Source organism: Eubalaena glacialis, chromosome 18 (genome assembly GCF_028564815.1).
Source record: "Eubalaena glacialis isolate mEubGla1 chromosome 18, mEubGla1.1.hap2.+ XY, whole genome shotgun sequence".
NCBI lineage: Eukaryota > Metazoa > Chordata > Mammalia > Artiodactyla > Balaenidae > Eubalaena > Eubalaena glacialis.
This window is the reverse complement of record NC_083733.1, coordinates 51154214-51168278: the sequence shown is the minus strand read 5'-3', so window position 1 is coordinate 51168278 and position 14065 is coordinate 51154214. Positions and strand designations below refer to the sequence as shown.

Here is a 14065-nt window from a genome sequence, read left to right as displayed (position 1 = left end):
AAGAACAGACTGGGGACTTTCCCTGGTGGCACAGTGGTTGAGAGTCTGCCTGCAAATGCAGGGGACACGGGTTCGAGCCCTGGTCTGGGAGGATCCCACATGCCACGGAGCAACTAGGCCCGTGTGCCACAACTGCTGAGCCCGCACTCTAGAGCCCGCGAGCCACAACTATTGAAGCCTGTGCACCTAGAGCCCGTGCTCCGCAACAGGAGAACCCACCTCAATGAGAAGCCTGTGCACCACAACGAAGAGTGGCCCCTGCTTGCTGCACGCAGCAACGGAGACCCAACGCAGCCAAAAATAAATAAATAAATATACATTTTTTAAACAAGAATAGACTGAAATATTTTAAGTATTGAGAGAAAAAAATCACCAACCTAGAAATTTGTATCCTGCAAAATTATCCTTCAAAAGTAAAGGAGAAATAAAGACTTCCTCAGACAAACAAAAACTGAGGAAACTTGTTACCAGTAGATCTGCCTTGAGACAAACGTTAAAATTCTTTAGAGAGAAGGAAAATGACATAGGTCAGAAACCCAGATCTTCGTAAAGAAAGGAAGAGCATCAAAAAAAGAGAAAAGTGAAGGTAAAAGAAATACTTTAATTGTTCTTATTCCTAATTGATCTAACAGATAATAGTTTGTTCAAAATAATAATAGCAACTACATATATATGTATATATGAAATAAATGACAGCAATGAAAGGGACAAGAGGGACGAATTAGAAATATTTTGTTACTTTAAGGTACCCACACTACCCATTAAGCGGTATAGGGCTATTGAAAGTAGACTTGAATTAAATATAAATGTAAATTATAAATGCAAACTCTTGGGCAACCACTTTAAAAAGTAAAAAAGAGGTACATCTGATATGCTAAGAAAGGAGAGAAAATGAAATCACATAAAATACTCAATTAAAACTGCAAAGGGCAGGGACTTCCCTGGTGGTCCAGCAGTTAAGACTCTGTGCTTCCAATGCAGGGGACATGGGTTCAATCCCTGGTCAGGGAACTAAGATCATGCAAGCCGCATGGCACGGCCAAAAAAAAAAAAATTCATAAAACAAGGGCAACAAATAAAAAACAGTGACAAATATGGTAGTTATTAATCTAACTATATCAACAATTGTTTTGAATGGTCTAAATGCACCAATTAAAAGACAGAGACTGTCAGAGTGGATCAAAAAACAAGACCCAACAATATGTTGTCTACAAGAAACCCACTTTAGATATAAAGACACATATAGATTAAAAGTAAATGGATGAAGAAAAATATACCATACTAACACTATCAAAAATTTCAGACAGAGCAGACTTCACAGCAAGAAAATTTATCAGGGCTAAAGAGGGACATTACATAATGATAAAAAGGTCAATTCTCCAAGAAGATATAGTAATCCTTAATGTGCATGTGCAGAACACCAGAGCATCAAACTATGTGAGGCAAAAACTACTAAACTTGCAAGGAGAAATTGATGAGTCCACTATCATAGTTGGAGATTTCAGCACCTCTCTATGAGAAATGGACAGATCCAACAGGCATAAAATTAGTAAGAATACAGAGGAATTCAACAATATCAATCAACTGGATATAATGGACATTTATGGACCACTTCATCCAACAACAGCAGAATACATGTTCTCCTCAAACTCATATGGAATATTCACCAATATAGACCACATTCTAGGCCATAAAACACACCTTAACAAATTTTACAGAACAGAAATCATACAATGTCTGCTCTCAGAATACAATGGAATTAAACGAGAATTCAGTAACAGAAAGATGGTTGTGATATACCAAAATACATGGAGACTAACACTTCTAAATGACACATGGGCCAAAGAAGAAATCTCAAGAGAAGTTTTAACGTATTTTGGGACTTCCCTGGTGGCACCAGTGGTTAAGAATCTGCCTGCCAATGCAGGGGACACAGGTTCAAGCCCTGGTCCGGGAAGATCCCACATGCCGTGGAGCAACTAAGCCCATGCGCCACAACTACTGAGCCTGCACTCCAGAGCCAGTGAGCCACAACTACGGAGCCCGCGCTCTGCAACTACTGAAGCCCACGCGCCTAGAGCCCGGCTCCGCAACAAGAGAAGCCACCGCAATGAGAAGTCCGTGCACCGCAATGAAGATCCAATGCAGCCAAAAATAATAAATAAAATTTCAAAAAGTTGTAACATATTTTGAACTAGACAAAAATGAAAATACAACTTACCAAAATTTGTGGGATGCAGTGAAAGTAGTGCTTAAAGGGAAATTTATAGCATTGAATGCATACATGAAAAAAGAAGGAAAATCTAAAATCAATCATCTAAACTTCCACCTTAAGAAAACAGAAAAAGAAGAGCAAATTAAATCCAAAAGAAGGAGAAAAAAAATACTAGGAATTGCAGCATAATTCAGTGAAATTGAAAATAGGAAATCAATAGAGAAAATCAATTAACACAAAAGCTGATTCTTTAAAAAGATCAATACAATTGATAAGCCTCTAGCCAGGCTAAGAAAAAAAGAGAGAGAACACAAATTACTAATATCAGCACAGGGGGTTGGGAGATGTCCAGGATGTAGGGGTACTGCAAAGAAAAAAAATGTTGCCTGCTCTTCCAGTTCTACAAGGATCAAGCCATTAGCCACTGCAGTGGCTCACAGACAGTGCACCTGAGGGGAATTCAAGACAGAGAAAAACAGGAAGCATTCTGTGCTTTGGATACAATAGCCCCTACATGGTTAAGACGTGTACTTAAGGAACATTTAAATGATCCCAGTTTTTCCATCTTCTTCCCATACACAGAAAAGCACTAAAATCATTAACTTGAGATGTCTGTTCTTTGTGATTAGCAGTAAGCTTTCTATGCTTGACTACATGTTTTTCCCGGCAAAAAGTTCATATACCCTGGCTCCTCCCTTACCTCTCTGGAGCCGTCCCTCAGAGCTATCTGAGAGGTTGTCTCCCATGCTACAGTCTGCAGTAAGGTCCAGGAATAAAAGTGAACTGGTAACTTTACACTGTGCATTTTTCTTTAAGTTGACAGTGCTCGGAGGAGGGATCTGAGGCTCTGCCGCCAGTCAGTGCCCCCACGGATGCAGGAACTCTGGATGGGGGGGGACAAGGTTGGGGTGAGGCGAGTAAAGTCCGAGGTGCAGGGATGAGGGGAGGCGGGGGTCTAGGGTAGGGGAGCGGTTTCGGGGTTGTGGGGAACACGGGGCTGTGGGAAGGCGGGGAGTAAGACGGCCCTTCGGCTCTGGGTAGCTGGGAGAGGTGGGACAGGAACTGGGCCTCCAGGAGACGAAATGCGAGGCGCCAGGTCGGGGCTGGGCCGCCAGGAGGCGCAGGCAAACTGAGCCAGGCGGCTGGCGTGGGGCCGGTCAGAGGGCGGGGCCTGGCAGGCGTGGGGCCGGTCAGGGGGTGGGACCTTGCCGGCGCGGGGCGGGGCGGGTCACGGGGCGGGGCCTGGACAGCAGGCTGTCTGCAGCCCTGGCAGATTGCGGGGCCCCGGACGAGACCCGGTCAGTGGTCTGCTCCACGCTCCACCGCCAAAGCCTGCGCCTTGGGGTCGAGACAGCCGACCCTCAGTTCCCTGCTCTGCAGCTGTCTCCGCCTCTAGGCAAAGCTCTCGGGGTTTCGTTCTTTTTCTCATCACAAAAACAGAACTTTGGTATGGGAAAACAGAGCAAGAGCGGGGAAATCCCTCCACCCCCTTCCGGACCTTTCTGGGCAGAGTACTTTTGGGGTGCATTATGGAGAGGGAGCCCCAGGAGTCACGCAGAGAAGTTCCACACTCTTGTACTCTAGGTACATTGTCCGAGGCCCTAACAAAAATAGCATATAGAAGACAGTCCGATGTTTGTAAAAGCAAAAAATGTGAGCTCTTTTTTAGATATATGTAGCGTCCCACAAATATGTTCTACAAATCCGCCTGCGCCTCCCTGGCCGGGCCTTGATCGCGGTGCCGCGGTGCAGCAGGAACCGGGGAGCAAAGACCCCAGACCAGGAGTGCGCTTGGCGGGCTCCTGCTCTCAGGGGCCAGGGTGGGAGATGGGGGCAGCCACTGCACAGGCGGCACGCGATGCCAGGTTACGGCCAGAGCCAGCTGAGCGCTGCTTTAGACCGAGGGCAGGGAGAGACACCCCCCCCTCGGGGGGAGGGGGACAAAACGAGGACACCGGAGGCCGGACTGACGGGCTTGAACGTCAGCAAGTCAGATGGAAGAGGAGAGAGATGAGGTAGAGCCGAAATGGCTTGGAAGGTCATGGTCAGATCTCCTCACTTCCTCTTAAATGTGCCAGGGAGCCAAGGAGAGGTTTTGAGCCAATTATTTTTAAAATTTGTGACACATCCATGTGTGAGTGTGCCTTGCTTAAATGCCAAGAATGAAGAATTATCATTGAGAATGTTCTTTAGCAAACCATCTCAGATTGTTGGATGAAATCATCTGGAACATTATTATTCTTGCATTGTGCACCTTCACTTCAAAAGATCATTTGTTAACATTTTCACTGAGCTAAACAACTGCATTAACCTTGCTGTATAAGCACTTCCAAGGTGTACTGTTTTCAATCACTGCTCCCCTCTGTTTATTCTAAACTGCTTTTTCTTACTCCAGTTCTTAATTCTGAGTTTTTGTTGTTTGCCAGAGTATTCCCTTGAGTAACTTCTTCCTCAAAGAGAGGCATCCTTTCTGAGTTTTTGCAGCTCTGAAGAAAATGTCCTTTTGTTGGCTTTATCAGGGACCAGCAGTTTGGCCAGGCAGAGAATACTTTAGGTCACAAACTTTTCTCCCAGAGTTTTATATAACTTCTCAACTTCTGTTAACCTAATGGATCATAAAAACCTCAGGCCAAAAAAAATCTTAAGCCACCTGAATGTGCATGCACCCAAGACTGGTTAAATCCATCAGGGGGCAGCCAGCCAATGGAATACTCTCCACAAAAAAAGAACAAGGAAGCTGTTTTCTTACTAATATGGAGAGACCTCGAGACTTCTCTGGTGGTCTAGTGGGTAAGACTCCACGCTCCCAATGCAGGGGGCCCGGGTTCAGGTTCGATCCCTGGTCGGGGGAACTAGATCCCTCACGCATACCACAACTAAGATCCTGCGTGCCGCAACTAAAACCCAGTGCAGCCAAAATAAATAATTTTTTTTTTTTAAATATGGAAAGATCTCTAAAATAAATTAAAAAAACAAATTTAAAAAGCAGATGCAGAAGAGGTCTAAGGTGTGCTTCCATTTATGTAAAAAAACAGAGGGGTCAGAATATACATGTATGTGCTGGTATGTGCATAAAATATCTCTAAGTATGCAGAGGAAACTAGAAACATTTGTTGCCTCCATAGAGGGAAAGAGGGTAGTTGCGGGGGGGGGTGCTAGGGAGACTCTTTTTAAAAATTTATTTTATTGAAGTATAGTTGATTTACAGTGTTGTGTTAGTTTCTGGTGTACAGCAAAGTGATTCATTTCTATATATAATCCCAAACTCCTAATCCATCCCTCCCCCACCCTCCCTCCCCCTTGGCAACCACATAGAGAACACACTATGTCCGTGGGGAGACACTTAATTGTAAAAAACAAAAACAAAAAATGCCCAAAACCTTTCTTATCTATTGAATTTGGATCTTGGGGGTATTCTATGGAGAACAGAAATAAAATACAACGCCTATGCTCTCCTTTAATTTTACTTAAAAATCAGAATAACTGTCACAAATAAAAGCAAGCAAAGCACTGGCACACACTGCTTTCTCTTCAAACAGACTTCCGCACGGAGACCCCAACGCACCCCTGTGGTGGACTGGCCGAGACAGCCATTCGACAGGCCCAGTTGTGGACTCAGCTGCGAGGTCCCCTGACAGCTGGAGAAGCCTCCATCTCAGTCTGATCGCAGGCTTTTCCATCTGCATTGGAAAAGGGGCAGCCTTGCTCCTATCCTTGCAGTGCAGGCATTCACCACCTGTAGGTTTTATTTCCCTCCAATCTTGCAGTGAACTTGACTATCTCTTTCCACATGAGCACGCCAGTCTTTCTTCAGCCCAGCGAGATTTCCTTGTTTCCTTCTGTATTTCCTTCCTCCTCCTGCTCCCTCCCCCCACCGCAATACCTCATATATTTACTGGCTCTTCTGCATCTCCCCTGCCTTCCTCTTCTCTTTTCTCTCATAATTATTGTTCCTTTATATTTTTTCTCTGAGTTCTCAGAGAATCCCATGAGCTTGTTTTCTAATTTCCTGTTCCAGTTCTCTGGTCTGATTTTAAAGCCTCCATGGAGGATTTTCGTTTGGAAATCCTCTTTTTCATCCCCAAGACTTCTCTCTGTTCACAGATTATTTCTTCTTCCCAGCCACCGGCCTTCTTTTCATCAATGCATTGTCTCTCAAATATAATTTATAATACAAAGTAGTGTTTTGGGGTTTTTATTTCTGTGTTATTATTCTTCTAAGTTTTCTATTGCTTCTAGTGCTTTTTCATGGGTGACAGGGCTCCCTCACTGACCCCAGGGCATGCACTTGGGAGTGTCACCATGGGGACATTTGGGAGGCTCAGCTGGAGCCCCCAGGGTCTGGGTTGGGTGGGGTCCCCCTCCCCCAGGATGGTTTCCCTGGGCCACCCTGCCTCTCCTCCAGCTGCCCCCGCCCCCAGCAGCCACTTTGCCCACTAGGTGTGCCTGGGGCAGGGGGATGGGACCAGGCCTAGCAAGCCAGGTGGCTCCCTCCCAGGTCCCCTTGCCGGCTCTTGAGCTCTCCCCACCTGTTGGGAACAAGCCACAACCCCTCCCCTTGGGGGCGGTTCTGACCTTGGAGAGGGGTTCCTGGTCGCCCCAGAACGCTGCCTTCTCAAGCATCCAGTGCTTCTCTGGCGGTGGCAAGTCATTGCCCACGGCCAGGGGGTTAAGCGAGGGCAGCAGCCGGCCCCGCCGCGCCTCCAAGAGTGTGAGCTTGAAGCGGCCGCAGGCCCTGACCAGGGCTACCCAGGGCAGCTTGCGGGGCCGATGCGCGCCGTCGTGGATGTGGAGCGAGGACAGCTGCATGTTACTTCTCTGGAGCGCTGTCTTCCTGTCCTGGTCCAGGACTTTTGCGGAGCTGGGGACGCCCGGGGGCTGGGAGGCCATCTCGGAGCCCGGCCTGACCACGAACGGTGGCGCCGCGCGCCCGCGCCCCCGCCTTGGGACCCACGCGCCCTTCCTGAGCCCGGACATCTCGCTGCTTCCGCTCAACGCCCAACACGGTTAGCCACAGAAAAATGGACTTCCAGTTCTGGGCGTAAAAGGAATGAGGCCAAGTGTGTGAAACCGGCGGCCCCATCCTCGCGGCCTCGCTTAGGGTTTTCCTGGCTCCGCCTCCCGCAATGATATATGTGTCTTCTGCCTTTGTAGGGGGCTCCTGGCCAACCCACTTCACCGTCAACAATAGAGAAACGGTCCATAAATTATAGAATGTGCCCAGGATTAATTAAGATGCAGCTGTTAGGGGTAGGTACACAAAATATATAAGCACGTGAGGGAAATACCTGTCATAATGCCAATGAAATACCAAAGAACAAAATGTCACCTCTTGGGACTCCCCTGGTGGTGCAGTGGTTTAGAATCTGCCTGCCAATGCAGGGGACACGGGTTCGATCCCTGGTCCCAGAAGATCCTACATGCCGCGGAGCAACTAAGCCAGTGCACCACAACTACTGAGCCTGCGCTCTAGAGCCTGCAAGCCACAACTACTGAAGCCTGCGTGCCACAACTACTGAAGCCCGTGCACCTAGAGCCTGTGCTCCACAACAAGAGACACCACTGCAATGAGAAGCCCGCGCACCGCAACGAAGAGTAGCCCCCACTTGCCGCAACTAGAGAAAGCCCGCGCGCAGCAACGAAGACCCAACACAGCCAAAAATAGATTAATTAATTAATTATTTTTAAAAACACACTTTAAAAAAAAAAGTCACCTCTCGTCTGGGAGCAGACTCAATGCTAGAAAATGACTGCATGGAATTATAACAAAAGAGCAAGGGTTGTCAACCCTGGGGGGTAGAAGTAGAAGTGATTTTCTTCCTTCTTTCTCCTTTTACAATTGTTCTGATTTTTCTATGATGTTACTTTGATAATGGAAAAAAACCTCTGCACTCTACTTTTTCTAAAGGTCTCATCAGGGCAGATGAGGCAGCCTCAGAGCAGGGACCCAGGGCTGCAGCACAAAGACCTGGAGCTTGTGTGACCCAGGGTGTGGGCGCACACTCTTCCACTCTTGGTCCCAGTGCTTTTCTCAGACACTTTGGTGGCATCTACCCCGAGAGGCCGAGGCCACCTGCCAGGATCCTGGTACTGTGCTGCCCACTTGGCTCCTGGCCACCAGCACCAACCACATGAGGGAGGAACCACACTTCCCAGGAAAACATGGGAAAGCGACCACCTCCCTCCCACATGGGTCCTTAAGTAAGTCAGACTGTCCTTATCTGAACCTGGCTTTCTTCACAACAAAACCAGAGAAAAGCCTTTGCTTTTCATTTCTTTTTTAAAGTTTCAGGAAATGAAAAATCAAGAAAAAAAATAGAAAAATGCCATTTTAATTAAACTGTACAGTCTGAGTTTTTTCCTCTGACACTAACAGAAGTTAAAAATAGAAATCAATTTCAGCAACCTTCCAAGGCAAGCTTTGAAATGTCAAGGTTTTAAAAAAAATTATTTTACAGCAAAAATTTACATATAAATACAATCTGTACAATCTATTAACTGAGTGACCAATGAACTTCCATCCTGGAGGAGATGTGGTACTGGGACAGGCCAGGGCAGAATTCAATTACTGCCTCCTTAGTGGAAGACGCTTCAGCCTAGAAAAGGAAATAAAAGAGAGAGAGGAGGAAAGTTAGATACAAATGGAAAAACCAGACAGTTCAGCGGGGGAGAAGAATGCCAGGCCTCTCCCTGAGCCAAAGTGGCACAAAATACAGAGAATGACCCACACCATGAAAGAAAGTTCCGTTTAATCTGCACTCTTAAGATTCTGTTCCCCTCAAAACACACAGAGAGACTCACTCCTCCACATCTCATATTAAGACCCATTTATAAAAGCAAGTTCTAATCCTGGTTGCACACACCTATCTCATGTATGACCTTTAGGAAGGAACTAAAAAAACAAGCAACAAAACCATGTTTGCTCCAGGGCCAAAAGCTCCCGAGCCATCAGTCTTAAATTTCAGCTTCATGCACACAAGAATGTTCATGGCGGCTCTACTCACCAAGAAGAGCTGGGTCACACTGACTCTAGATCCGTGCTCTACAGCCCCAAAGTGGAAAACCAAATGCCCCCAACAACAGAATAGATGAATACTCTGTGGTGTATCCCATAAAGGAATACTCTATGGCAATGAGAACGAACCAGCTGCTGCTACGACAGTACAGAGGAATCTCACAAGCCAGATGCAAGAGTTCATAGTACATGGGTCCCTTAAATAAATCTGAAGCACAGGCAAGAGTAATCAGCGGTGATAGAAGCCAGAGTGGTTACCTTTGGGGGGCGGGGGTGGAGATGCTAAGTGGGAAGGGCTTCTGGAGTGCTGGTTTATTCCTTGCTCTAGGTATATTCAGGGAGTGAACATGCATGGAGCTGGGAGCTTACAGTGTGAATGCACTAAAGAGTGTACTTAACTGTATGTTTCCACGTCTGTGAAATTCTAGAATGGGCAAAGCTAACTTACAGGGACAAGAGGAAGATCAGTGTCTCCCGGGGAGGGGATGGAGGGGGAGACTGCAAGTCCATCCAGAACCAGGCTGTGCCGTCACTGAAGGAAAGCAGCACGGGCCCTTGACAAGAGTGAGACCTCAGCCAGGCGCTGGGGATGCAAGTAAGACCCATGTGGTCGTGACCCTCAAAATGCCCCTTGCAGGAGACAGATGCAGACAGGTAATACACAGAGTGGAGTGAGGCACAAAAGATGGAGGGGCCCCCTCCAGGCTCCCTGGGGAGAACCTAGGAAGCTTAGGGGTGAGGGGCTATGGAAACTATACCTTTAGCAACCACAAGAGTAATATTTAAATACATTTCACACCTCCGACGCTGCATTCCCTCTATCCCAGTCCCCGCCTCAGAGATAAGTGCTCTCAGGGGTGTAAGAACCCCTCCAGCCCTTTTCTATGCAAGGATGTACATACATGTGCATGCGGGGAAATCCAAAAGCCTGAGGACAGCAGTACCAGGCGTATACACTGTTCTGCAGCTTCTGGTCTCTAAATGGTAAGTTTTAGATGCCAGTCAGCACACAGCTACCTGCCCACATTTTCTGACTGCTGTGCTCAGCCCACCCCACCACACCCTCTCGATGGGCACTGAGGGGCTTCCACATGTGCAAGTGCAAATGCCTCCCCGCAGGAATGACTCATCACATGGCCCCAAACAGTCAAGGGTGAAAATATCAGGTGTTGGTGAGGGTCAGTGGGCCTCCCTGGGCCTTGCTTTCCCCGCCTGTGAGAGGAGGGGACACAAGTCACAGCTTATGTGAGGACTAAACGAGCCCACACCCATGGTGTGCCTCATAGTGCCTGGCCCGTCCCTATCACCACTGGCATGCGCCCTGAGGAAAGGGAAACGTGAACCAACACAGCCGCTTCAGGGCGCTCTGGATTAAACTGAAATGCTCATATCCTTGTTGTTTCTGAACCATGAGAAGGTCCTGTCCATGCTAAAGAAATAAATGAAAAAGAACAAGGCAGCGGCACTTGTCTTTCCAGACAGCAAAATATACTATAAGGCCAGAGTAATTAAAACAGGGCGGATGAAAAAATAGAAAAATGGCTAAGAAACCAGAACAGAGAATCCAGGAACAGATCCGCAGGGGCACAGGCATTTAGAATCTGATCAAGCTACACCTCCCTTAACAGCCCAGAGCACCGGTGGGGCCGAGTGGCCAGGGCTCGCGCCTGCCGTGTCCCCCGTCGCCCTGGGCCCACAGCTGGACTTGCCCTACCTGGTCCCGTGCTGGCCGGGTAGGGCCACCCAGCTGCTCCAGCCTGTGGGTTGGAGGGGAAGGGAAGACAGCGACTTCCAGGCAGGACCATAACAACCTCCAAGACCATCCTCCAACCCGTTCCCCTCGGCTCCTCTGAGGGCCACATGCTAGAGTGGAACAAACTGGGATCCTGAGTAACTTTCTCAATTTAATTTATGCTCCATTGTGCTGTGCCAATGGGTTGAGAGGGTTCTTTTTCATCACAGCTCGCCTACTCACTCTCACTAGTACAACCGGCCATCTATCTGGAGAAAGGTAAGTTGGATGCCTACCCTACTCTGTTCACAAAAAAAAAAGGAAAATAAAACAATTCAAATAGGTTAAACACAAACAAAATTACAAAAGCATGAGAACAGTCTATATACATACACAAAATCTTACATTAGGGAAGGCCTTAAAAAGACAAAATGTAAAACATACCAACAACAACACAAAAATTCGTAAAACTGAGTGTTCCCAAAATTAAAGTTTCTGTTCAACAAAGATTGTTAAAAGTCATATAACAGGTAACACTCTAAAACACAAAGGATTAATATCCAGAATTATTTTTTAATTCCTAAAAATCAGTAAAAACAGTACCTAAAAACCAGTATAAAAATCTAACAGAAAACAGAACATTGTGCAAAGGACAGGAGCACATTATTCACAAAAGAGCCCACGGCAAAGGCTGAGACACACAGGAAAGGCTGCTCAGCCTCATTACTGATTCGCGAAATGCAACGAAGATGGCATGCCATTCTTCACCCATCAGGCTGGCAAACATCTCTGTGCTGTTTGTAACTGATGTAATAACAAGGTGCTTTCATAATTTAAATGGATAGACCCACTTTTGGAAACAATTTGGTGATATTTATTCCTTCTAAATGTTCATTCCCTCTAGATTTATGCTACATAAAGTTATATTATTTATATTAAAAATGTGCAACAAAGTGCACGTGTACCTCTGTGTGTGTGTGGCTGCGCAAAAAAGTCTTGAGAGTTACAAAGCAACAGATGACAGAGGTTACTGAGGAGAGAAGAGAGATTTGGGGAATTGGTCACGGGCCACTTCAAGCCTTATCTGTAAGATCTGAATTTTCACAATGATAATATATTTACATATTACTTATGCAATTAAAAGTTAACTTTTTAAAAAGCCGAGTTAATGCACAAATTTATCATTTCTGACATTTCCCTCTAAGCAAACACAGCAAGGTTTCAACGAGCCTCTGAGGGTTTCTGAAAGCCTACTGTCTCCTGTCGCCTACCGTCTCAGCAGCTCCTGGGGTGACAGGTCTGCGGCCCCCTCTTCATCACTCTGGCTGTCACTGCTGTCCGTGCTCTCGGAACTACTACTTTTCTCTGGCTTTTTATTCTTTTGCTTGCCTCTGTGTTTGTGCTTCCGGTGTTTCTTTTTCTGAAATAAATAAATAAACAAATCAAGGAGAACAAATGGGCATTTCCCTTCCTAATTCCGCCCAGTGGCAGGCTAATGAGGCATTTGGTTGCTGGAGTCATTCAAAAACAAAAAACTTCACTTGGGGGAGCTTTAGCCTGGTGTGGGACAGACCAGGACACACAACTGGGCACACTCTCCACCGTGCATATGCTCACAGAATTGATCTTCTGGAGACAGACACAGCAGAACCAAGCAGGCACAGGCAGGACCCCATCATGACACTCAGCCCCCATCTCATCCAAGGTGACCCCGTCCCCTCCCGTGAACCTGCCTGCTCCATTTTGTTAGCCATATGTGACAAACCACATATCAGGATGGCAAGCTCCCTGGAAAAGCACAAAGAAGAAACTAGTAGAAGGTCAGAGAACAGCACATATGCCGGTGAGAAACACGTGAGTTTGGTTTTCAAATCTGTCAGCACCAGTTTCTTTCCTTTCACTCCAGGAGAACTTCTCTTACCTTCCATGCTCAAGAATCCTTTTTTCTGGTAGCCAAAAGAGGAACTGTTTCTAATCAATTCTACTACTACCCAGATCACTTTGGGTACCCAGCACTAACATTAACTGAATTAAAAGCCTGTGCCATAACTCAAAAGAACACACGGATGTTGAGACAGCGGTGTCAACAGTGTTCTTTAAGTGTCCATCACTTCAAATGGCAAGCTACAGACCCAAATCTCTATTTGTAATGATGACAAAGTAGTTGAGAAATGTTTAAACTAATACCTTCCTTTAATATTGAATGATAATCAATATCAAATGTTTTTATTCATTATCTAAATAATTATTTTATTAAAAACAATTGTTTTATTAAACACAGTAATTAACTATTCTGTTACTTAATACTCAACCATTACTCTAAGATATTTATTTATTTATTTATTTATTTAATTTATTTTTTTGGCCGAGCAACTTGCGGGATCTTAGTTCCCCGACCAGGGATTGAACTTGGCCCCCACAGTGAAAGCCCCGAGTCCTAACCACTGGACCACCAGGGAATTCTCAACTCTAAGATATTTAAATATCCTTTTTTCCTACTTTTTAATGTTCATGAATAAAAAAAAAAATTTAAGTACAACTGAATAAATTAAAATATTCTGTCTAAAAGAAAAACAGGACTTCCCTGGCAGTCCAGAGGTTAGACTCTGTGCTTCACGGCAGGGGGCACGTGTTCGATCTCTGGTCAGGGAAGATCCCGCATGAAGTGCGGTATGGCCAAAACAAAACAAAAAAACAAAGTTTTTCTGAAAATCGAGGGTTTCCATTGACTATCAACATTTCTGTCAAGGTGTAGAGAGACCTGTGGCCTCCATCTCTTTTTGACTGGCTTCATGGGTCACCCCTGGAAGCTGGTCTAGACGACAGAAGCAGGGGCGTCTGACCCCACACACTGATCCTGGTACACCCAGAAGTTACCTTCTCTTTCTTCCGTCTGTGCTCTTTCTTGGTCTTGTGTTTTTCTTTGTTCTTTTTATGTTTCTCTTTGAGAGGTGCCTCAAGTTTCTGACGAGCATCTGAAACACGAATGTAATAAAGACATTACTTGGAGACTAGAGAGGAAAAGAAGGCTAAATTACTGAGTTAGGAATCTGACGTAGACGGAATGTTTACCATTAAGGCAGAACTCCTGCCCTGCCTCACT

The 14065-nt window shown here is 46.0% G+C and overlaps 2 protein-coding genes across 2 annotated transcripts in view; both read right to left on the bottom strand.

Annotated features, from left to right (window-relative positions):
• The window catches only part of WDR88 (WD repeat domain 88), a 46285-nt gene extending 39093 nt beyond the window's left edge, over positions 1-7192 (bottom strand). Inside the window, exon 1 of the mRNA XM_061172439.1 lies at positions 6791-7192. Within this exon, the coding sequence (XP_061028422.1) occupies positions 6791-7192 (402 nt within the window). The remainder of the gene's footprint in view (positions 1-6790) is intronic.
• Positions 7193-8624: 1432 nt separating this feature from the next.
• GPATCH1 (G-patch domain containing 1) overlaps positions 8625-14065 on the bottom strand; it is a 43281-nt gene continuing 37840 nt past the window's right edge. The window contains exons 18-20 of the mRNA XM_061172790.1: positions 13840-13937; positions 12234-12382; positions 8625-8811 (exon numbers count right to left, since the gene is read on the bottom strand). Coding sequence (XP_061028773.1) covers positions 8781-8811; positions 12234-12382; positions 13840-13937 — 278 coding nt within the window. The 3' untranslated portion in view covers positions 8625-8780. The remainder of the gene's footprint in view (positions 8812-12233; positions 12383-13839; positions 13938-14065) is intronic.